The following is a 25,537-nucleotide window of genomic DNA, read 5'->3' as shown; positions in this document are numbered from 1 at the left end:
TACTTATCTCTTTCTTTTAGTCTATCAGTCCATTTGCGCAATGAAATTCTACGTTTTAAGAGAAAGAGAAAATACAACATTTACATTTTTGCTCACTTACACTACTTTTTGCATCCGTGAATCATTACAGACTGTAGTCCAGAGCGTTTTCTGTTTAGATTATACAGTCGCTAAGACGGATATAAACTAACAAAAAAAAGCCAGAAGTGAATTTTGTAATAGTATCTTAAATCATTTTAAGCTGACCCTGTCAAAATAGCAGAAAATCCTGTGAGCTCGCTGGCTTCAAGATTTATTTGGAGTCATTTTGCAAACGCTGGGATTAAAATTTGAGGACCCCCGCATGAAAATCTGCCGCACTACCAGTTGAGCCTCGCACACACCAATGAGACTGCACAAGGAAACTGAAGTGTGTCTCGTTGTAACCTGTCGTCATGTGCACTGCGGGGTGCATACACTGACTGCTGGTCACAGCTAAAAAAAAAGTGAGATGTACTTACTTTTACTCTGCAAACTGTTTCAATATACTTTAATATGATACAGCAACTTTACTTCTGCTTAACTGAAATTCCAGCAAAGCATAAGAACTTGTGCACTGCATATATCTGTCAAACATCCAGCGAGAGATGACGATTAAAGCCGACACCACAGATATCGACCTCTTATGAAATGATGTCATGACAATTAAACAATCCTCACTCAACCACATGCCATCCAAAGAGGCTTCTCTAAAAATCCTCTAAAAAAGATTTTAACGACACTGTACACAGTGTGTGGCTCTGTCGATGAGACCGGAGCAGGTGTCAGTGATGCGGAGGACAGAGCTGCCTGCACTGTGATTAATGAAGCCGCTACCGAACTCATCTCTGGGCATCTATTGATTCAGTTCTGTGGCTGGCCCTCGCGCTGAATTAATCGGCCTGCAAATATGCAAGACTTATGCCTTCTGCCGCGCTCGGGCCTGCAATCTGAGGCGGACATGAATCCACCGGCTGACACTCACACCCGAGAGGGGAGTCTATCAATGCGCTGCGCCGAGATGAAGTGCGAGGAGAGTGACAGAAGTGCAGTCAGAAGTTCTTAGCTTACAGGAAAGGGATCATAAACTATTCATGTTGTCTTTCTTAAACTGAAAATGTAAGAGCATTAGATTGGATTGTATTAATGTCACGAGGCCAAACTGTTAAGGTGGAAATCTGCATAATTGATGCACTCGGCATCAATACGGCACTGTTAATGGGTCCAAACAGGAGGTCGACTAGCTGAGCTCTCAGGCTCTGGAAAGTTGTAAAGCTGGGAGAATGTGTACGTCACTCTTTGACACATCACTCTGTCTGCACAACTTAGCTTCACAAGGACAGGGGGAAACTAACACAACGTGATTCACCGGTGTTGATATTGGAGCTGCGTTACACACCGCCTCCTTCCACCCCAACATGTCTCTCTCTGTGTGTGCGTGTGTCTCTGCATACCCTCTGTTTTCACATGTCCTGGTACAGGGTGAACTGTGGCCTTTCTGACTGAGCCACAGAGGAGAGAACAGATTACTGTCACAAAACTCACACTCGTCAAGCCAAAGAAAAATACCCCTGTCACTGAGGTGACGAGAAGTGATTTTGTCCTGAGCTGCAGAGTTTTAATGGCATGTCAGTGTTTTGATGTGATTACTTCTGGGACCAGCGCAGCGAAAATGTATTAATTCAATATAATTTTGGACGGTAGTAACTCCTGAGAGAGTTATTTTTCCAATTCTGCTTGTCCCTGTCGACTTTTTCTATAACTCAAAAATAAATTCTTGTTACAAAGAACTTTTTGGGGTTTCTGACCGAAACCGGAAGCCTAATTAACAAGCAGACACAAAACACGGTTAAATACACTTGTACGTAAATTTAGCAACCCGGTAAATTAGCAGAGGACGCTGAGAGACTCTGGAGCAAGACTCCATGAAAAGTCTTTTCAAAATGATGAGGGTAGATTAGAGGAAATGGGGGGTATCACTTCTGTTCTGAAAAAGCAGGCCAACTGCAGGCCAACAGCTTGCAGAAAAAAGCTGTGAAGATGGCAGGTGGTTCCGGCTTTAATGGACTGCTTCCCTGACAATTGCCAGCGTTGGCAGGGTCATCGCTGATTTTTCCCCTGTGCTATTCTCCGCTCTTGTGCCATTCAACCCTCTGATGGAGGGCAGCTGGCACCAAGTGACCCTCTCAGCGATGCAGATAGTGAACTACCTTTTTTTTTTTTTTCTTTTGTTTTGTTTTTCTTCGCTTTGCCTTAAATTGAAAAGGCAGATGGGCCACGCCAGCTTTTGGCTTTCAGGCTGTGCATCTATAAAACTAGACCACGCTTTCTGTCGAGCATTCTTGGTGAAGGTGAAGATGTTTTTTTTTTTTCTAATCCGAGAGTTTTGAAGATGGCGCTGCCCTCGGGCTCAGATGAGTCAGCCATTCACACACATGCCATTGATTTCCAGGAGGAGATGAGAGGGAAAGTTGCTGCAGAGGTTAATCTTGAAATCAATTCTGTTGAGCATATTTTTTGCTCACTGTACTGAGAACATGTGCTGTAACTGCTGTTTTGGTTTGGTTTATAAGTAAGATTTGGTCCATGTATTTGTCAGTCATCTTTTCATTCATTATCCGTAGCTGCTTATCCTTTGCAGGGTCACGGGAGGCTGAAGCCGATCCCAGCTGAGATCGGGCGAGCAGTTGGGTACACCCTGGACGAGTCGCCAGTTCATTACAGGGCTTTTATTTGTCATGTATAACATATATTAACTACATCAACAAGATGCTTGAAATTAAAAAAAAAGAAATTTCAGTGTTTCCCACACATAGACTTGGGCGAGCCGGGGCGGGGTATATATGACAAGCTTTCTCCACACACGGCTTACCTGCTGTTGAGATCAGGGGTAAAATACGTTTTTTAAAAACTACTGCTAACGAAGAAAGTCAAAGGAGCAGATGCATGCTGGGAGAGAGAAACGGGAAGGCGAAGCGGTCCAGTGGGGTGCACATTAAGGGGAAGGATTAAAGCAACGCTATGGGGGCAAACTTTTAAAGCAAGTCTGAAAAAGATGGTGGATATTTGAGTCTCAGTCTCAGACGTTGTGCCTCCCCTGGAACAGGGAAGCGGTCTTTCTGTTGGAAACACTGTATAGTATAGTAGCCTATGATATAAATCGATGATATTCTCACCACAGTAGCTCATTATACCTTCATAATTGTCCTGTAAGCTGATACTAATTCTGCAGGATAATACCTTGCTTGGCCGAAGAACCAAAGCAACAACTTCCTGCACGCAGGCTTTGTTCAGCGCCGGTCTCTCCGTTGTGCCATCATGTACCACTTATAGTAACATCAGCAAGGCGCATCAGCACTTGTAGCAGGGCTGCCAAAATAAGCCAATTAGGCTTATTGATTTGTTGTGAGCACCTTAAACTCAGCCGGACAACAAGGAGACCCAAATGAATTGCTCTACTGTAAATAAACAGGAAGGCCGGGCAGGATGGGCACGCTGCCACAGTGTGAATGCAGCTCCTATTACACTGAGGGGGGGAAACCTGCTTATTCACTGAGCATTAAAAAAACATCTTCAGGCCAAAATAAATGATTCCAATCAAAGCGTTGCATACACATGACGCAATCAAACTGCGTCACTGTCAAACCGCGTCTGATTTATTTATTAATATGTCTAATTGGTGTGAGAGCAACCATGACAGAGGTGCAGTAACGCGTGCGCCGGTTGCGTAAAGTGTCGTGGAGATGGAGCAGGTTGCAACCCCCCCCCGTCTGCGCTCTCAGTAGATAACACACTTCACTTTCCTTTATCCTCTTTTTTGTCTTCACGCCCAGAGGTCATAAACTCAGGCCGGGAGAAGCGACGAGGCTCCGCGCGTCGTGGCCGCTGTTACAGATGTGGCGAGGGATGTGCGCGAGCCAGAATGCGGATGAGGTGCGAGCGAGAAAACACAAAGGGACATTTCAACAGGATGCCAGAGACACAACGAGACATCGCCGTCATCATTTCAACGACATCTCCTCCGCTTACAACGTGAAGATCGGTTGTGCGTCTGTTTTTTTAAAATCACAATCTGTGCAACAGAGCCCGCTAATTCTCCGCCTTTTGTCTGGATTGTCTCGGTTGCTCACGATCACTAAGTCAAGTGCAAGTCAAGCATGTGATCTCAAACCGACACATCGTGCAGAATGTAGGCCCACAGTAGCAAATCTTACATCTCCAAGCAGCAGTATCCACATGCACCACATGCTGGGGGGGGGGGACGGCTCCCCATCCGGCGGCTGCTATTGTCTCCAGCCATAACCTCAAAGCACCATGTACTGGATGAATGGGCGCATGGTCGCGTTTAAATAAATAAATAAATAAATAAAAACCCTGTGATTTAGAGAGAGAGAGGGGAGGGGAGGTGAAGAAGCAGTCAGTGCAAAGGCAAGGCTCGCCTCTTACCCTTGGAAGCATCCTTGTCTTCTTTAGGCTTCGCCACTTTTCCGCTCATAGATCCCAGTTTGGATGTGTAATTCCCGATTTAGACAAGAATCGAAATCCTTTTAATTGCTGACTGTCCTCAATCAAATCCTTACCAAGGGTTCCAGGTGCTGAGATAAGGGCTCTGTGGAGAGAGAGAGAGAGACAGAGAGGGACAGAGAGAGGAGGAAATATTCATCAAAACGTCTCCTTTCATAGCGCAACAGCAGCAGGGCCATGTCATGAGACAATGGACCGTGGGAAGCTGGGCTGTTTATCAATCACATATCAATGAGAACATCCAAGTGTTGGTGCACGCTGCACGACAAAAGAGCCCCGCGTCTCCAGTAAACACCGAGGAGCGAGCTGTAACCTACCTTATCTCCTCCACGTTTTCTGCTACATCAATGCACATTGATGAAAGGAAACGCTCCCACCATGAATCCCGTTATGTTGCATCCAAAAAAAAAAAAAAATCACGACCTGCTTCTACAGTGACAAAGAAGAGGAGCAGAAGAAAAAAAAACAAAAAAGAGAAAGAAAAGCTGCGAAACGGAGAGCAGGGTTCTGCCAGAGGTCTTCAATCAGCGATGGAGAAGAAAGAGAGAGAGAGGGGGGGGGAAATTAGAGGTCAAAACACTGAAGCGTCCACTGAAGACTCAAACCCCCGAGAGAAATATCATCCAGTGCAGCTGATGCGACCAGGTTTCCTTTTTCCTACTGACGAGCTGAGCTCCTCTGAACGCTCGTCAGGCTGAATCAACAGGATACACACCGTGAGAGAGAGAGAGGGAGAGAGAGAGAGAGGAGCGCTCCCCCTCCTCGCCACAGCGCCGATTCACACCGTGGACATTTGTTGTTGTTGTGTTTTCTTTTGTTTTTGTTTTTGTTTTTGTTTTTGTTTTTGTTTTGTTTTCACTTCAGCATCACCGCCAGGACGAACGCGAGCTCTCGTCCGCCAAACCTGCAGTCAGTGCTCGAGCTGCGCCGTCGACGTGCTGGAGGTTTTAAAGCAGGAGCCGGAGCTGCATGGTGCACACCATCTTTGCTGTTGCTCTCATTTAGTTGCCTTTGCAGAGCTATGCGTCATCCCATTCACATACAGCCTGCGCATTTTCTGCTTACATGATCTGAGGTGTCTGCTTTGCTTTTTTTTTTTTTTTACTTTGGGGGGAGAAAACGCCTAAAGGTGGTGCGTCTGCAACAGCTGGGGAACATCTGTCTGGGGGGCTGATTTTCTGGTTCTTTGTTAGATAGTTTTTTTTTTGTTTTTAAATTCAGCAGAACGAAGCTCTAACCTGCAAAGATCCAGCCTGTTACAATCATGTGCTGCCCTGTGAGTTTGCAGGATATCTGTTGCATGTGATCCAGAGTGAAAGAAGAGCACTTAAACCACTGCAACTAGAAAAAAACTCCTCTTTATGAACAGCTCGGTTCACTCTGGTGATGCATCATGTGCCCCAAGTCTCACAGCACATGTAACAGTCGCTGAAAAGTTTCCTCATGACAGTGTAGGGACAGCAAAATCCACCTCGCCACCTCTAAATCTCCATCTTTTAAACATATTATTGAGCCTCTTTTCTCTAAAAAACTATAGAATTAAAGAATATGACATCATTTAGTTTAATTTCAACATAAATACTCTTATTCCTATGAAACCACAATGTCTATTTCCAAAGATCTCTCCCAGTAAAACATGAAACAGTACTTACTGCAGTGAGACATGCACGTCCTTCCTCTCGTTTAAGAAAGAAAGAAAGAAAGAAATCAGGACGAGATGTATTCCACAACACCGAGAGAGGATCGAGACAGCGTGCACAGGGAAGCAGCAACAATCCCTTATCCTGTCAGCAGCCCACTCTTTAAAGGGAACACTCGGCCAACTTACGAGAGTCTTTTCTCTTCTAACTCACCCTTTGTGCCGTCTATTGGCACGGCTTCTGCTATATCTGTCCCCTGTGATCAATGTTGTCACCCCACTGCGGTTGATGCGAATTAAATTTAATCTGTGAGCTTTTGAAAGTCAACAGAAATACGTATCTCCAGAAATAGTCTCCTCTTTTGAAGTCTTGTGACAGCACTTTCTGCAGATTATCAAGAGGAACTTTTTTTTTGTCTAAAGCAAAGTTTTGCTAATAACAAAACAAACAGGATGCGTCGCCTCACGACGCCTCGCTGTCCATCATCTCTCCAGTGTTGCGGCTGACAGCGACATCTCTATTGACTGATGATAAAAAGCTATTCTGTAAAAGCCTGTTGGTGTTTGTAAAGCTTTAAGTACGTGGGGTCCTTACCTTTAAAGACCTGAAGCCTAAAAGTGACACCTCATCCTTCACTCGGACTCTCATGAAACCGTCCAGTTCCACAGTGGTGAGTCAGCACCGCTCACAGCCAGAAGTCCAAGTTGTTCTCGGGCCTCTTAATCCACCTTTGAGGTCACTGTGATAATTCTTACTCTGGATATTAATTTTCTAATCAGCTGTCATTCAGAAGTCCCAGCTCAGTCCCAGTCTGACTTTTGCAGGCGTTATGTCACATCTCTCAGCTCCGCAGGTCTGTTCACTCTCGGTGGCAGCAGAGGAAAGAGACCTGAGGGTTGCGGGTTACAAGATCTATATAGTTGCTATTTTTAGAAGAAACAGGATCCCTTTTAAACTTTCTTCACATGCTCAAATCTTCTGAGACGTCTCAGGCACACTGTGTCGTGTTTGGCCTCTTCCAGTGAGTGGCTGTGCCTCCAAAGGCCTAATTATTAATTATTCTGGTTAATAAATCAAATGTACTTGTTGTACTTGTTTCTTTCTCCACTGTTATTAAGTCAAATTAAACTCAGATTAAGAAAATTATGCTACCAGGCTTTTATGAGTCTAACATATTAGACTGAGGAGGAGAACTTAAACATTTTTAGGTTGTAATCGAATATATTTTTACCCTTTTTCCTGTTGCATTTTGATTGTTTCTGTCTGTAAACAGGAGGCCACATTATTAACACCATTGACTGAATGCATAACACTGATTAATCTTATCTATGTTTTCTTTTTAACACATTTTAAGCACATATGGACTGGATCAACAGCCATTAACCCTTCATTCATTTTACAAATTCAAGTTAAAGGTACATTGGGCCTACTTAAAGGTCCAGTTCTTAAGAAAGTTGATTTTTGAGTCTCATTAAACACTGACATTTTGAAATAGCAATCAACCCGACCGACAAACCCAACCCGTCAGTATCTGATGAGTTGGGAATGAGAACACTTTCTTACAAACTGAACCTTTAATGTCTCTTATACCGCTTTTCCACCAAAATTAGCGGGTCTACAGAGGTTATTTAAATCACCTATTGATCCCATTCCCACTTCCCGCAGGAAAGGCAGCTCATCTGTGAAGATACATTTCATGTCATGAATGTGCCGGAAACAGTTGTAACAGAAGAAGAACAATAGACCCGTTGTGACAGAAGTGTCTATAAAAGGGTGGATCAATTCTTTTGAGCATCACAACCCACAGGAAATGACTCGTTTCACTATCATAATTTGAGCCATTCGGTCTGGACGATTAAATGATTTTATCCCCGTTCAATTTAGCCAGGCCCTAAACCGGAAGTTAGCCGGCTCGGTCGGCGATCCAGGTATTCTCATACCCGGGAAGTCGAGCTTTTTTTGGCTTCAAAACACCACTGAGCAGCTGTCATAGGAATGAACGGGACTCCACCTCCAACACTGTGTCCAGTAATAAAACGTCCTTGAATAGACCGCATCCCAAATTCCTTCTTTATTTACGCACAACCACCAGATGTTGATAATGCGTCATCTCTTCCCGGGGCAGAATTTAGCATGTTCACCGGGTCTTACATTTAGATTAAAGCCGAGCCGAGGTGATAAAAACCCAGGTCTACTGCAGAGTCTGCTGACCCAGGTGTAAAAGCCGAGTTCACACATTCCCATCGCACCAATATCGGGTGTAAAATCCTCCTCCAGAATAACCAGGACTGTTTGAAAATAAAGATTTTTCTGATGTGACCATCTGCAGTCAATATACAGATGTGGAATTTGGGTTCACCCGGACGAAAATGGTACAAAATGTTATTACACAAAACATTTTGTTATTACTATTTCAGTATGTCAGCTCATTATATAAACCTAAACCAAGTAATTAGTGCAATCTGTGAAGTTATAGGTGATACTGACTGGAATTATGTGTTTACAACGGCATCATAACCAATAAAAAGGACTACTGGATCTCCTTAAAAACACACAGAAAGACGTACTGGAGCAGCCACTTGTGATGACACATTTTGCTAATAAGGACCAGGCATATTTATATGCTGATTGACAAAGAGATAAACCGTTCACTCCACTCAAACAGTATGTCCACATGCACCTTCTTTTATATCCCCTGTTAGCCCGGCTTCATTTATATAGTGTTAATGGATCCAGCCGAGGCGCATGTCATACGTACCATACTGACATTTGTACAATACTTGTCATATCAAGTTCACGTTACGTGTTTATGACCTGACTTTCATGTCGGGATGTAGAAAGGATGGTGGTGGAATAACAGCTAGAAGGCTGCCAAGCCAGTGACGGCGGTTCAAGACTGCTTATCCAAAAGTGTCCACCTAAGTGTGAAACCACTGCATGTTTTTGAGAACTGCTTTCAACATTTGTAAGCCACTAAGGAGACCCTCTGGAACAATTTCCAGCCGTGTTTGTGGTGACTGACAAAGAAACTCCAACCATGTTCCTGTCAACCAAAGCAGGTATGTTATATTGAGCCGAAACACAATCTTTTCCTGACGCTAACCACTTGGTTAAATAACAGAATGTAAAGAAATGCAGAGTTTCAGCATGTCTGTAGTTTGCAGAAACGTACAGTACCAACATATTCTGGTCATTGGGTTGAAACGGATCACAGGCTTCAATCTTCGGTTGTCCACTCAGTGAGTAGGTCACCTGTCCTTTGACTTTTTATCCCTACTTGTATACCTGACTGTTAAGTGTTAGAGCTGTTCTAATTACATTTTCTACCCAGTGTTTATTTCCATAATTCCTTTTAGGGAGACAGCTGAGTCCTTGACGTGCCTTTTTACTGCTATTAAATCATAATTTGAAGTCCAGCAAAAAGCCTATCTACTCCTTCCCTCCCTCCTTTTTAGACTTATTTTTGGGAGAAAATTGATTCATTGTTTTTTCTTGAATCATGAGATCTGGCTGCTCATTAGCATTCACTGACAGAGACAGCGTGCACGGTTAGGACTAAAGTTAAAGCGGCTTTCATAGCAGCAGACCAGAATCGAGAAGTCTGTGAATCGATAGGAGCTGACCGCTCAGCTGCGGGGTCAGGGAGGTTACACCTCGGGTGGGGGTGAGTGGCCGGATGTCTTAATCACTTACACAACGAGCATCATCGCTTGACACGAACAAACACCACGCTTGCAAATCATGAACACATTACATGTAATGAATGAGCAAGGAGCCTCATTTCAAGGAAAATTTGTGACTGGGAGCATGTTGACTTGCAACTTTAACAGTGTAGATCTAAATTTGGACAATACGCTGCCTCCATAAAAGGCTGTCAACTCCACTGAAATCAAAGAAAATCCAAATTTAAAATGGTTTAAAGCTAGAGGTTATGTGCTGGCTAAAAGTAAACCATTTTTAGCTAATTGTACTCTTGATGCGAGGTGCATGTAACAGTGGTATGCATGTTGTTGTATGTGTATTTTATTGTGTTTTCCATATGTTGTGTTTTATGGTTTTATGATACTGAACACTGAAAGCTGTATATTTTAATTACTCTGGACATCTAAAAGCCCAACAAAGGACACAAGTTAAGAGAATAAATAGTATTAATAATCTTCATTTATATAGCACCTTTCTTCCGTTTTTTTGGTGCAAATATATTAAAATGCTACAGAGATTGGTTGAGACAGTGGTTCCCAAATGTTGCGTCATGACAGATGGCGTGCTGTGATGCTCGTCCAGGTGGGCCGTGGGATTTTCTGAGTTAGGACTGTGGAAATGAAGCAGAGCTCTGACTCACCCGCAAGACACGTGCATGTATGTTTTGAATGAGGCAGAAAGAGCGAGCGTTGGAGAGAGTGTAAATGTCAGTGGGTGTGTTCCCACTGTGTCCGTGGCCTGTGCCCCCCTTTTGACCTTTACAACAGGGCATCGCAGCGCAGCGCTACATTCACCCCCAGCCCGTTTAAAGTAAAAAGCCCCGCAGCCCCGTTGGTACAAGCACAAACAAACTCCTGACTCACACTCTGTCACCTCTGATGTCACATCACAGGCCGTGTCCACCGATGCCACAGAATAACCCTGAATCACCTCTGTGTGTCTGCTGATTCCAGGATTTCTGCTAGAAAATGCTTCATCTCCTCAAGCTCACATGCAGACGCACTCAGCAAACCGATCTGTTTTAGTTGTTGTTTCCAGTGACAACGTCAGGCTGATACACAAACCTAACGAGCTCAGCAGTTGTGGCTCCGAGATTTGTGACCCAGGAACTGAAAAGTGGCTCTTGATCAGAACAGATTATTGTATTGTGTTAAATATCAATGTACCGATCTACAGAAGGCAGAAAAATGTCTTATTGATAATTAGGTAGTTGTTTATGAGACAGTGAAATGTTCCTGAGAGCCATGTCGCCCTAAATAGTGTTTATATGCTACCTACTGTCTTACGTATTCATGATTGTAACCTGTTCCTAGCAACTAAAACAAAACCGTTAAGATCCAAGCATTCATAAAACATAAAGAAAAAGCATCATTTATACCTGCCACACAGGCCTGCAGTGTGCTGTAGTATGCACATGTAGATGATCTTGTCCAGTAGAGGAAGTTGGAGTGTGGGAGGCATGCAATTAATTTTGTTCTTGGATGGGTTGCATTTGGTGAAGAGATTGCGTCTTCTGTCTCTACATGGGTTTTATCCAGGCGCTCTGGTTTCTTCCAAAATGTCTAAAGCATGAAACTGCCCAGATATTGATGAAAAACCAAACACGGCTCATTTTAAAATGATATATAACGTCCAAAAACCGTACTTGTCTTAGATTTGGGAAAAGTAGGAGTAATGTGTTGTGGGCAAAGAGAGTGGATGGAGTTATGGTAAATGATTAAAAGAATGAATTCACATATTAACTATCAAATAACTTAATCATCGTTTCTCTGATCCGTGCACAAACATGAAACATTTGAAGATTTATGCTCGCAAGAAGCTTTTGTTTTGAATCATGTGATTTTTCTGATTGTTCAAGTTAGTTGAGTTAGAAGTTCAAGTTATTTTGTCCACCCCCTGATATTGCATGAAGTATAATATACACCCTATCCAATTTGGCTGTGAATCAACAGATATGGTCTGAGCTCCTAATTTAGATATCTATAAATGGGGAGCTACAGACTAATTCTCTTGCTCAAAGTGTTCATGAATCAGGGCAGTGAGCTCAAATCAATTTCCAATCACATGAACAACAGCCACTCACCCCATCTGCACTCTGAGCTGACTTATAAATCAGAGGCACAGGAAGACAGACTAACGCTGCACCAACAGCAACGGAGCCGTTTGATTTGTAACAGGGCTGGACTGAAAATCACCTGAGGTGATATAAGTGGAGGAGCCGTGGGTGCTGGGTGGGATCAGTCCTAAAAATGATTCTGCGGGACAGGCGCTGAGGTGTTGGAGGGTGATTAAAGGGGACATATTATGAAAGTTCTTGTGCACATACATCTGAATATCCGGAGTGGCTACTTACCCACGAACAAGGACCTGTTTTTGTGGGCTACAGGTCAGAAAACATTCAGATTCAGATTTGGACCTTCCTCTCATGGACGACCTTTGTTTTTCTTGTTAGCATCGGCATTATATATAACACAGCTGCTCTGTTGTTGTCACCACATAAGGCCCAGTCTCAGAGGACATTAGAGCTGAGTGGATTAAGTTTATTTTTAATAGAAATGTGACAGACGTGTCTTCACGAGAGCGCGGATACCTGACCCAAACCTATTTGGACCTCTCGGGATCCCATGTGCTGGATGGGTTTGGGAAAAAAAGAACAATGAAACTATGTCAGCATTTCGGTTAGCTAAGTTGACCTTGTGTTTATTATGACATGGCAGCGCTTTGAACACAACACAGAGGCTTTATTACTTTCCAGATGGCAAATGTTGGGCTTAACTCAGGTTTGGACGTAAAAAATAGAACGCCTGTAAAGTTCTGCTCGGGCTCAGTTCCTGCTCTCTCAGACCCAGTCAGTTTTGGACAGAAAAATGCGTCCCGAGCCAAACTCAGGTCACCACCACAACCAGAAAACTGTAACTATAAACTGTACAAGCTTAGAAATGGATCGATACCAGCTGTCAGTGACCTGGAAACTATGGGTTCAGCCATGATTTATGTTGCTTTACTGTTTATTTTGTAAATTTTGCCCTGAAGATAACAATACAGCCAGATTTGCCTGGTAGCATTGTTTGATTAGCAGCCATCAGACACCATACAAAGACCGTTACAGAGCTCTAACATTAGTGGCCTGCTGGGCAGTGAGGCCGAGGCTAATACGTCTCCTTTAATGCCTCATTATTGTGCGGCAGGGTTAGTTGTCTGCCTCTGATTATAGCTGTTAGCCTGATTCAAGCTCTGAGTGTGGCTGATAAGGTAATCTGGCTGGTTCTGTTACAGGGGTGCTGATGACAGTCGATACAAGCTGGAGGTCGAGGAGTGTTTGTCAAATCTGTGTCTGTTTTGTGTAAAATGGGTGGGAATTATCATAAACAATCTTCCGTCACAGGCTCAACTTGTGCCAAAAGTTACATGAATCAGAGCACTTTGTGTCGTTCACTCTTATCGGAGAATTGCAGATTTACTAATTGTAGATTTACTGACTACACTGCAGATTTACTCTGTTAATATATAACATTGAAGCTATAAAAAAAAAAGTTACTTGTGCGTACTATGCAGGAGAGGTCAGTGTCGAATGTGAGGCAACGCAAAGCAAATTAAATATTAATGATATATTTATAATGATTTTAATGAATAATAGCAGAGTAGAACATGCAGGATAGTAAGACAGATGACTGAAATGGAAATAAAGGCCATGCATGTGTTTGCACATTTGTAGGCTCGCACATGAAAATGATGGATTTCATCACACAGTTCTGGTAAGACTGTTGCACCTGCTCATTAACCTCTGACCTCTGCTCCAAAGGTCAGAATTGGGTCAGCAAGTTATTTCAAAACTTACGAGGGGCGGGGTCAAAAGGTGTAATATGATGCCATATTTCTGTCATTTCTACCTATAACACACCACATAATTGACTTGGCTGCTCCCCAGATTGCATTTTTATATCTCTCATGTCACAGGGACAGGGTATATTTCAGCCGTGGGACAGATGATCTACATGTATTCGGCGCAGCTGACACTCTGACCATTTACCTCCAGTGATGAAGGCTTCATCAACCCTCTGGCGGATGAGTTAACAGCACCTGAAGCTTGTCTTACTTTGTAACAAATGAAAAGTTGAAATTGATTTATTATCATGAAAAAGAAATTGGTGTCACCCATTTCCACCTCATTGGCTCTGTCCCATGTCGCCTTTTAGCGAACTCATTTTTTGACATTCAGCAGGAAAACAGTGAGTTTCGCCGGCGCTTTTCTGACCAGGAGGGATCGGAGCTCCACTTTTCATTAACGGTGGCTGAACATCCCTGAGCCGGCAGCATCTGTCAGCTCGGCTGCATCACGGCTCACAGGACCAGGAGTGCAATTCGGCTCTCATTTCTTAGCAATTCACGATGGTGCTTCATTTCTGGGTCACTATTGGCAAGAACGAGAGCGAATAAGTACATATATCCATGCAAATTGAGAAACTAGATTATTTTTTTTTCTTCATTTATCTGACGCCTACGCATTGATTTTACTTTGGGACTAATAAACATGCACCCATAGATGATGCATTTACAAATTTAGCTAAACTGAACTAATTATAGTAGATCAAGCATTACTGGGTCACTGACCCACTTGTGTTTCATATGGTATCTATACCAGCGCAGAAATACAATGTTAGAGCATTTAGAGACTGTAAGAGGCTTAATTAATCGAGTTACTCCTCCTCATACTCAAGTAAAGGATTTATGGAAATCTTAACGTCATACACAAAGTGCTCAAAATCAAGTCATTGATTATGGCAAATCAACAAAATATGACATTTTAAATGTCATGCTGTAATGTTGACATCTACTCATATTTCCAGTACAGCTACAACTGCATCAGTGGTTTAAATCCCCTGTCTTTTTAATGTTTTATGGTTTTTATCTGAAAGGCTTCCAACACTCGACCAGACTGTGACTGATGTTGTGAGCCTGTAAACCCAAACACTACCTCTCTGTCTTCAGCAAAATATCAAGCCAGTTGTTAAAATGTCAGAGTGTTTGGCTCAGTGGGGGGATGCATGTGGGCAAGCGGGGCGGAACGGGTGTGAAACATCGGGCTTTCAAATCACAGAAACGACTGTACTAATTAACAGAGCGAGACTCTCTCAAATATCACATTAATGTCAATGACTTTATCTGGAGGAGGGAGCGATGGAGGGGGAAGAGCGCTTTGAGACCCGCAGTGCTTCTTTTTGCAGCTCACATCATAGGAGCTCCCTGTAGATATTACTGTACAAGACTGAAGTGTGGTGAGAAACGCCCAGTAACACAAGATTATCAGACAGATACCCCATTTATCTTTATTTACCAGTAAAGTGTAGCTCCCTGCCCAAAGTTGACGGGGTCAATGATATGTACATCACCAAAATGTTCTGCTGCCTTCTGAAAATGGCTGTTACATTTACTGTTTTCATAAAAAACTGAGACCTGAGAAACTGAAAATCCAGGTGTCAGTGTCGCTTTAAAAGTACAATATGTAATGTCCGTCACTAGGGGGCTCCCTATCAAGACAAAATGTAAGAAATCTGACTGACAAAGACAAAGACTAAAAACAGGAGAAAAGCTAGCCCAGCTAGTCTTGTCATCGCTGTGCTGAGCCAAGAAATAGTCCAACACTTCATACAACCATTTTTTTTCGCCCTCTGCTTCTGTACAAATTAAACAAACAACACATATGTTGGCAAACTTGTTTATTTCTGCTGTTATTTTCAGCCATAACTGTGATGTTATGTTGCTAATTTCACTGAAGTAACTATAAAAAATAAACTGAGGAAGCAAGAAGAAGCAAAGAATCAAACAGAAAGAATTTATTTATAAACGAGATCAAACATAAATTACATACAAAGAAACTACCACTAACTGAAAACATTAAATCAAACAATATAGGAACTAAACAACAACTTAAGCTTACAGTAAAATATGAGAAATGAACACTGAATGCAGCACGAGTAAGCAACACACGGATAACAACAAACTCCCCCCAGTAATGGAAGAAATCTCCATAAAAGCAACAAAGGAGGGATCAGGACAGACAGACATGCAGTAGATGTGATGTGTAGAAAACAGACCAACATGGTACATTTACAGTATGAACAATCCAATATGGATCCAGGAGGACAGCTCCCAGGTGTTGCCACGAGACCTTCTATCTAATAGCAGAGACCTGACAAGGGGCACAAACTCACAAGAGGCAAAGCTTCTGCTCCTCATTACCAGGTAGGAGAAAAGAAACAAATACAGAGCGGGAGAGAGAGACGAGGACAACATGGCACACAAGGGAGAGGGAGTCAGGGAAGAGGAGGGGGTGAGTCTCCAGATCCAAACATCGGAAATAGGGTACCGACAGCCAGGGGAGAGGAAGCGAGGTCTCGGGAAGGCCAGTGGTGAAAAGAGAGGACAAGGAGAAGAAAGATTGAGAGAGTGGGGCACACAGTTTGGATGTGAAGCTGTCTCGTAACTAACTAACTCTCGGCAAGAAAGCGAATGAGCGTATTTCCCGAAATGTTGAACTACTCCTTTAAGCACCCTTTCTTCTGTTTGACATTCCTTTATTACTTTTTCCTGAAGAATTTCTTTATTTCACACCACGTGAATATAAATACACCATCTCCCTTTAATCTCTGCTGTATTGCAGCGGGTGACTTTCCTCTCCGCGTCTCATGAGAATTTCACATAAAACAAAACGCTTCATTTGCCTGCGCCCGACACAACGCTGTACTCGGTTGAGAAGCGCACACAATCCGCGATGAATCCAAAGTCTAACTCTGCTCGTTCAGTCTTCAGTCTTCCTGTAATGTTCTCGACAGCAGCTCGTCTTCCTCACACTGCCAGAGGGCTGATCATCCAAAACTGGCTCAGAGGCAAACAAAGGTGCTCAGAAACTAACCTAGATAGGCAGAGCTCTCGCATGTCACCAGGCACACACAGAGATAGCTTTCTTCCTTTGCTTGCATCTGTGTATAAATAAACCCACACATGAGAGTGTTAACATTTACACGCTATGGCCTGAGGAGGTTTGTCTCGGCCCACCATAAATCCCGGAAGGAATGGCTGATCTAATTAAACAGAACTTGCCCCAAGATCTTTTCAGATCATTACACCGAGTCATTCAAATGTCACCCTGCAAAAACTGAACAATAATTTTGTAGATGTTTCACACGGTCAAGTCAGTCGATCAGAAAACAAAGTTGAATCCAGTCTGAGATTACTCAGACCACAGACGACTACATTAGTGTGATTAGGGTGAGACAACAGTGTCTGTCATTGTAGCGAGTGCCTGAGAGCTGCTGCCAAAGCACACAGAGTCAGTAATGATTAGCGAGTCAATCTTGGAGAAAGAGTTTCTCCGAAAAAGTTACAGACAAGTCCAGACACAGTAAGACAGAAATCGTACTTTCTGTGAGTTTTTAGAAGAATACAGGCCTGACTGACAGCATTTATAATCAGCAAGAGTCTTGTTAGAGTGTTTTTCTGGCGTTCATCAAGTTGAAAGTGTGTGCCTGCTTATGTATGCTGCTATTGTCTGTCCTTGCTCTGTTGCACTTTGTTCTGCTCTGCTTATTGTTGCTAATGTAATTGTCCTGCTTTTATTGTTGTTTATGTCTTTGTCCTACTTTTATCTTATGTTTTATACTGAGACTGTTGTTTTAAACCCGCGTCTTGATTTTAGGGTGCCACTTTACATCTGGCCAGGGACAACAGATGAAAACTAGCCTCAAAAGACAAAAGTCAATGAAAATAAGAATTTAAAAACATTTGCGGGTTCCAGCTTCCTAAATGTAAGGATTTGCTGCTTTTCTTTGTCATTTACGACAGCAAATGAAGAGACTTGTCTAGTTTGTACTCGGTGAACAGGAGGAGGCCGAGCACACAGCCCTGAGGGGCTCCAGTGTTGGGCTCTAACGCAGACGAGGCGGGGCCGCCAATCAGAACTGTCTGGGGTATGCTTGTGAGGAAGTCCAATATCCAATCGCAGAGTGAGGTACTCAAGTCCAGAGTGTGAAGTTTTCAAGGTGAGATTGTATGAATGCTGATCTGAAGCCAACAAACAGCATTTTGATGTAGCTGCTGTGAAGACCGAGTGGAGGGCAGTGGAAATGACATCCTCTGTGGATGTGTTGGTCTGAAAGGGTTCTGGTGAGGGTCCAGACTGGCAGAGATGTTTTCTTTAATGCGCTGTAGAACCAGTTCTTCAAAACACTTCATCAGGATGAGGTCGAGTCCCTAAAGGTGGTATTTGTTAAGACTGGACACAGCAGATTGTGGTGGCTGTCTTGAGGCAGGTGGGACAGATATTAAAACCTGTGTGTTACTGATAATAATCAATAGTTGAAGCTTTAACTCAGGTCACTGACAGTGAGTTGAAACCACAAGACTGACTAGAAACAATTCAATTATAACTGTATTTGTCAATGCGCAGATTTTTCCAAATCCTGCTGCTCTTGTTTGAGCTCTACAAACACTCTGATTCACAACTACAGACGAAGGTTTTACTCGCGCAGCCCTCTGCAAATGACACCGTGTCCCTGGTGAAAGGCCAAGGTCTGGGCTGCCTACAGTCAAGGAGATACTGTAGAGTAACAATCAATAGCACTGAGCAAGCATCAGAGTTTTTATTATGTGCGGCAGGCCCTGACTCGATCCCCCACTGTGGTGACTAATCTAATTGGAGCCGACACAGACTCCCCAGCTGTGTAGTGCTGCCAAAGAAAGAGAGAAGACGGAGAAGTCAGGGAGATCTTCATAAATCAATAGTCAAGTCACAGACAATTTTACTTCCACCCATCCATCCATGCATCCACACAGTCCGTCTAACGCCAGTCTTATTAGTGTGCTCAACTCACAAGTCATCGCCTCAGTGCTAACAGCATAACCATTGTTGCTATTTTCTCCTGTACATACTACAGTAGGGCCCGTCAAAGGTCTGCATCCGCTCTGCTATGAAACCAGCCCGAGAGACTATGTGGAAAGTATGCCACGGAAACCCACAGCCTCTCCACCAGGCTCAGCAACAGACTTACATTTAGAAATATGACTCAACGAGGGCAGTGCAGAGTGTACACGCAGTTATGTTTTGGACTAAAGTTGGAATACCTGTGAAAACGTTCAGACCAGAAAACCGTTCCAGGCATCAGAGATCTATAACTACTTTACTGAGGGCTGGAGATGATTGAGAAGCTCTTGTATGGAGCAGGCAGTGTTAATTACTCAAGTATGAATTATTCAGCCTCTGAACGATTCGATGAAATATAAATGCCTCGGGTCAATAGTTGCCAACACACGAGAAGACTTTGGACTCCCTCTGGAGCCGGTGATGGGTGAGGCTAGACCACAAAATGCCATCGGAGTTAAATCTTCAGCTGGCACGCTGAATCAGCACCAGCTTCATTTCCCCATATCATCATCGTCTTGGGTATTGATTGACCATTGACCAGAAACATCTAAAAGTATCTGTCATTTTGTTTTTAATGTACTAACACATCACAGTGTACACGCACAGTTTGTGGCTTCTTTCAGATGAGTCCTTTATTTAAACATGAGTTTGGATCAACTTCTTCCTCAGCACAGTTGCTGATGTGTGACTGTCTGACAGCTGTTTCTAAGTTGCAATGATAAATAATGTGGCACATGATCCTCTCACCAATTTCTATCACTGTCTCATGTACGCCATCTTGTGGTGAAAAGCCCAAAGTGCATTTTATCAAATCATGTTTCTTTTTATGGGCAAGAAGAGGACAAGACGAGCTGGATCAAACCCTGAGGATCAACGTTGAAGAGAATATTGAGAGAATAATTAACACATAGAATGAAGAATACATTAGTGTGAAGAAAAACATCCAAACCAAATAGTTACTTGTATATTATCAAGTGTAAATATTGAGAAATGTGACATTTTTTCTCATTTAAAGTCGTTTAAATACAATATGAAAAATACAAATAAGGGTTTTTGTAGGTTTTCACAGTAAAATCACATTTGTTGGTTATAATACTTTGAGATGCTTCACATTGAAACAAGCCTGAGCTCTGTGTGATACAGTCAGGCAATCCAGTTTTGATAACTGAACACTTATTTTGACAGATACTGTGGTTGTGAACCATGTTTTTTAGTGGGAATGATCATTTTCCCATTTTGTTTTCAGTGAAAAAAATATAAAAATGATGATGATTTTTTTTTTTGCAAAAAATGTGGATTTTGCACATGGATATATAGCTATTTCTATGATATTTCAATTATTTTTCAGCCCTAGTATGTTTTGTTTGCACAGCAGCTTCCTTTGTAATGAAATAAAGAATATTAGACATTTGATTTTTGTCTTTTTCACAAGATGGTAACATTGGAAACCTTAGCTGAACAACAGGCCTGAGACCAGAGCTGACAATCAGGGAACTACGTTGTTAAACTTGTAGGAGCTGCTCTGTGAAAGAAACTCCAGGATTTCACAACTCTTTGTTAATTTACAAATAAACACGAACACACAGAGTCTCTCTGTACATGCAGATGTTGACACACATGTTTTAGTCAGACAGAGTGTTTTTCTTTAAACAAACAAGCAGCTCGTTGTGGGAGTACATGTGCAAACACAGCTCTGTACTTTGGAGTGATGGTCCAGTTTGTGTATGTGTGTCAGGATATCAGAGCTGTTTGGAATGGCACCATTTTTTAATTTATCTTTCTTATGTTTGCTGCTTTTGGACCTTCAGCTGGGCTATGGAGGTATTATATGTTTCATCTTTTTGATGCTCATGATTAATTTCTCTCTGGCTTGAGGTTCATTTCAGTTGTGCAGTCTTACTGAAACGGTGTTGACAAGTGGAGGATCGTCCTTTTTATTTACTAATTAAGAACAGAGACTTAATTTGTTTTTTGTGACCTATGAGACCATCACAGTTATTCAAACATATTTTGTGTGACTGTATTTTCCATTTTTGTTCACTCCAGCTCCGGCTCCAGCCTCAGGTCCAGTGTTCCTGTCCGGTGAGGCAGCCGACAACCTTCTGAGGAGACAAAAACGCTACAACACTGGGATATTTGAGGAGGTGCTGGAAGGCGACTTAGAGAGAGAGTGTATTGAGGAAGCATGTGACCTGGAAGAGGCGAGGGAGATCTTTGAGAACGATGACAAAACGGTGGGTATTTGTTTAGTTTGGTTTTATTGTATACTGATTATTTTTTTATCAGAGACTCATCAGATGCTTTACTCTTAATTTCAGATGGCGTTCTGGGCGGGGTACGTAGGTAAGAATGGTTTAATAACAGACTTCTTCTTACATAAACAGAAATGGTAGTAATGTTGCAGTGGTGGCTCTACGGTGTAATGAAAGTTCATCCCCTGAGTAAACATTGTTTGACAAAGGACTATATAAAATGATTATATCAGCTGACTGTGTATTGAGCTAATGTGTCTCGTTTTCTTCAGATGGCAATCAGTGTGAATCAAGCCCCTGTCAGAACCAGGGGTCATGCAAGGACCAGCTTGGCTACTACACCTGCTCGTGTACGACCGGCTTCACTGGCAGGAACTGTGAGATCGGTAAGTGAAAGTCCTGTTGTTCGATACGAGCGAAAAGAAATTAGATTTTTATGCTACATGATCCAAATTGTCTGAGAATATGAGCTGTGATCAGATCAGATCGCAGTCTCAAAGGATAAACAGCCAGATGCCTTTTTTGTTCCCGTTCTTCTGCCTAAAATAAATCAGTGGCTTGCATCCAGAGACGGTCTGGTTTAAGATCCCAAAATTAGATTGTTTGTCTTTTTGGATATTCTAAAAACAGCAGCTAAAGTGCCCTCTGTTGGAGTAATGACTGCATTTACCTGAATCACACATCTTTCTGTTTGACAGTGAAGTAGGTGACTTTTGAGGACAAGTCTGAAATTAAAACAGTAGTTATGGGCTTACATGACCATTAAGAGAAGTTTTGCTGGTTGTATCAGAGCTCCCTTCTTAATGTGCTTTCGGTGTAAGTGATGAAGTCAAAAAAAATAGTCGAATAGAGTTTTCTTGAAGTTAAGAAGAGGGCTCAGAGTCAGTCAGATTAAGTGGACGTCTTACAAAGTTCCCAAATTCCCTTTTTGTGTTACTAACCCTACTCTGCAGCTTAATACCATCCAGGGAGACGTCATCTTCCACCATGTTGCACCGCCATGTTTCTACAGTAGCCTGGCTATAGAGGGCCTGTTCATGTTTTTCTTCCATAGGGGGACAGTTGGTTGCAGCCTACAACCTCACCTTTAAATGGGACTTAATCCTGCACACTGGACCTTAGAGACAGACTTGTGTAATGTGATGTGATCCTGTAACAACATATCATTTTGTATGTTAAATAAGAGGATGGGTTTGAGATAATATTATGTTTTTATCTCCTCAGTTGTAGCAAAAAGGTGTGATGTGAACAACGGAGCCTGTATGCACTTCTGTGAGTCGATGGGAACCTTCGGAGCCAAATGCTCCTGTGCGAGAGGATACAGGCTGATGAAGGACGGGCTGAACTGTGAACCAGAAAGTATTAACATCTTTCTTTTATAAATTCTCTGCTAAATATCATTAAAGTGACCCTTAATGCCAAGATGGGACTCCTTTTTTCCCACCTCACCAGCTGAATTCCCATGTGGCAGAACCGCCATGACACCGTGGGCTTCAGTATTCACGAGATCTCTGTTCGGGCACGAGAACGCAAGCTTGGAGAACGCCACCTCTACTACATCCCCTCCCTCGACACCAGCCAGTACCACGGCGTCTTTACCAGCCACAAGTGACCCTACAGAAGACCCGTCCCTGCAGGAGTTGCCCTGGTGGATGAACATTGACCCCTCTGATGAGCCGCCAAGGGCTGTTAGACGCATTGTTGGTGGCGAGGTGGTAATTCCAGGAGAGATCCCATGGCAGGTATTGTATGGAAGTAGAGGTGTGAAGAATGAAGCATGTAAGGCTTTGGTACAGGGAATACACGAGGGAATAAGAAACAGCAGGCGCAGTATGTTCTCGTTCTTGTAGCGGCTCACAGCTCTTGTCTCCCTCCTTTGTTCAGGTAGCCTTGATAGCGCGTCCCAGCGGTCAGTTATTCTGCGGGGGCTCTATCCTCAGCGAGCGCTGGGTTATCACTGCTGCTCACTGCCTGGTGGAGGGAAAAGGCTCCTTCTTCATCAGAGTGGGTAAGATTCACAAACTAGTTTGGATTAATAGATTTTTTTTTATTCATTAATCCACACCGATCAGCCACAAGATTAAAAACACTGACTTGTTGGAATGCAGTGTTGTGCTGGGGAAACCCCAGGTCCTGGCGTTCATGAAAGTAATGTAACTTGATTACTTTCCCTTGCTTTTGGATTACCTCAATACCAAACATATGCAAATAAAGACAAGAGAAAATAAATATCAATAAGATGGCTTTTATTTCATCTTAACAAGTGTGTCTGTAAGAATAATTCTGTGTGAGACCAGACTGATGTTGTGTGAGACACGTACTTAATGTATCTGTAATCTAATTACATCTTTATTTCTGTAACTTTACCAGAAGAAAGTTACCTGTTTTTATACTCTAATTACGTTATTCCCTTACATGTATTCTGTTACTCCCCAAGCCTGGTAACCTGGAGATGCTCACCTGTCAGTCCTTTTCATCAGTGGCTTGATAATTGATTAATTTGAGCCTAGCAGATAAGACATAAATGACCTTGTTCTAGCTTCTCAGTTGTGAAGTGTTGCCACTTTTCCTTGATTTATGCGATTATAATCTGAATTTCTTTGGGTGTTGGACAGTTGATCTTTATCGTTTTTGAATCGGGCCTTTTTTTTCAACTATTTTCTGCCACTTTATTCACCAAATGATCAGTCAGTTCATCAAGAAAACAACCGATAATATAAAAATAAGTAATCAGTGCAGCTCTAGTGTAAAGTTGTGTGTATCCTTGAAATAATTCTTGATTTCATTTTAATATTGTAGAGTATATTTATACTGGGAGTCAGTGATATGTGTATCTAATATCTCCACCTGCAGGGGAGCATAGCGTCTACATCCATGAAGACACAGAGCAGGATCTTGAGGTGGCGGAGCAGCACATACACCCACGCTACAACGCCAGCATAAGCTTGTACAACCACGACATCGCCCTGATTTACCTCAAAAGCCCTATCACCTACTCCCCAACTGTCCGGCCCATCTGCATAGGGCCCAAGGCTTTCACAGAGGCCCTGGTGAAGGAGGCTTCCCCAGCTACGGTCAGCGGCTGGGGCCGAACACGCTTCCTCGGATCTACTGCTGACACTTTACAGAAGGTCGAGGTTCCCTTCACAGATCGGACAGAGTGTAAGCGCAGCAGCAGTGCCAGGATCACTCCCGTCATGTTCTGTGCAGGATATTATGATGAGGCCAAAGATGCCTGTCAGGGCGACAGTGGAGGTCCTCACGCAAACAGTTTTCATGACACGTGGTTCTTGACGGGCATTGTGAGCTGGGGGGAAGAGTGTGCAAAGGACGGGAAATACGGCGTATACACCCGTCTGTCTCTTTATTACCGCTGGATAAAACATGTCATGGCATTAACTAACCATAGGCTGGCATCGGATGTGGAGGACCCTGACCCTGAGCCTTAAATATAACGATTATAGATTTTACAAAAATCAAATGGTTTACACAAGTCTTACATGTCAAATAAATGATACATTTCTGCTCTCACAAATAATATTTAAACATTGTTCTTTAAAGGAATTTGGCATGAAATCCTTGAATCAGACGGTGAAACACAACACAAACCACAGGAAGGTCAGAGGTTTAAACTCTGCAGCAATCCATGTGTCCATACCTGTTGTACTGAAACTGTGTGTGTGTGTCTGTGTGTGTTTAAGAAAACCAGCAACAACATAATGTGTATTTTACACTGACTGAATGAATAAATTCCATTTCAACAATAAACTACAAAAGCAGATTTTCTAATATAAAGAATTAACAGTTAAAAATGATACACTGTGTAGGCATGTTTGAACAATTTTGATGATAATTTCATTTTTTTGTATGTAATGTTACGCGTGCTCTGTATTAAACAATTAACATGAAATAGATGACATCAAATTCACCTTCCTACAACGCACTGACTGTACAGCTGCATCAAAACACTTCACTCCCACCTGCTGGTAAACAAATGTTTTGCAAGTGGTGGAGGAAGTATTCAGATCCTTTGTTCCTGTGTGGTATTAGTACTTTTCACTGTGGAAAAAATATAAGTTACTTAAGTAAAAGTGTAAGTAAAATCAGGAAAATGTAGTTAAAGTAGTTTAAAGTATAAGGAGACAAATGTCCCCTGTGAGTGTCATGCTACTTTATATTATTTCATTACATTGTTATTACTCATGCATTCATGTAAAAACAGGATTTTACTGCTGTAGTTGGGTAAAAAAAAAAGCCATTTTATTTACATTGGGACTACAACTAATGATTATTTTCATTATGGATTAACCTGCTGATTGAATCGATTGATTATTTGGTTTGTAAACATTTTGAAAAATAGTGAGAAATGCTGTCGACACAATGTTTTATCTTACCAACAGAACAAAATTCTGAAATATTAAAGGGAATAAAATTAATTCAAAGTAAAAGCTGCAAATCCTCACGTTTGAGAAGCTGGAACT

The 25,537-nt window shown here is 42.4% G+C and overlaps 2 protein-coding genes across 4 annotated transcripts in view; one reads left to right on the top strand and one right to left on the bottom strand.

Moving 5' to 3' along the window:
• The window catches only part of fgf13a (fibroblast growth factor 13a), a 104,874-nt gene extending 97,862 nt beyond the window's left edge, over window positions 1-7,012 (bottom strand). Inside the window, exons 1-2 of one of the 3 annotated variants that reach the window (XM_084353557.1) lie at window positions 6,777-7,012; window positions 4,465-4,627 (exon numbers count right to left, since the gene is read on the bottom strand). In XM_084353557.1, coding sequence (XP_084209683.1) covers window positions 4,465-4,513 — 49 coding nt within the window. In that variant the 5' untranslated portion in view covers window positions 4,514-4,627; window positions 6,777-7,012. Of the gene's footprint in view, window positions 1-4,464; window positions 4,628-4,859; window positions 5,282-6,776 lie in introns of those variants that run through there. The other 2 variants (XM_084353556.1, XM_084353559.1) reach the window with 2 other exon arrangements.
• A 13,948-nt stretch (window positions 7,013-20,960) lies between these two features.
• Window positions 20,961-24,760, top strand: f9a (coagulation factor IXa). Its single transcript, XM_084352970.1, has 7 exons — window positions 20,961-21,038; window positions 21,123-21,147; window positions 21,329-21,442; window positions 22,281-22,415; window positions 22,509-22,798; window positions 22,941-23,064; window positions 23,910-24,760. The coding sequence occupies exons 2-7, from the start codon at window positions 21,123-21,125 to the stop codon at window positions 24,503-24,505; spliced, it is 1,284 nt and encodes a 427-aa protein (XP_084209096.1). The 5' UTR covers window positions 20,961-21,038; the 3' UTR covers window positions 24,506-24,760.
• The last annotated feature ends 777 nt before the right edge of the window (window positions 24,761-25,537 follow it).

The sequence above is a fragment of the Pagrus pagrus genome (assembly GCF_965226575.1).
Source record: "Pagrus pagrus genome assembly, chromosome: 5".
Lineage (NCBI taxonomy): Eukaryota > Metazoa > Chordata > Actinopteri > Spariformes > Sparidae > Pagrus > Pagrus pagrus.
The sequence above is the reverse complement of the archived record's forward strand: the minus strand, read 5'-3'. Positions and strand labels throughout refer to the sequence as shown.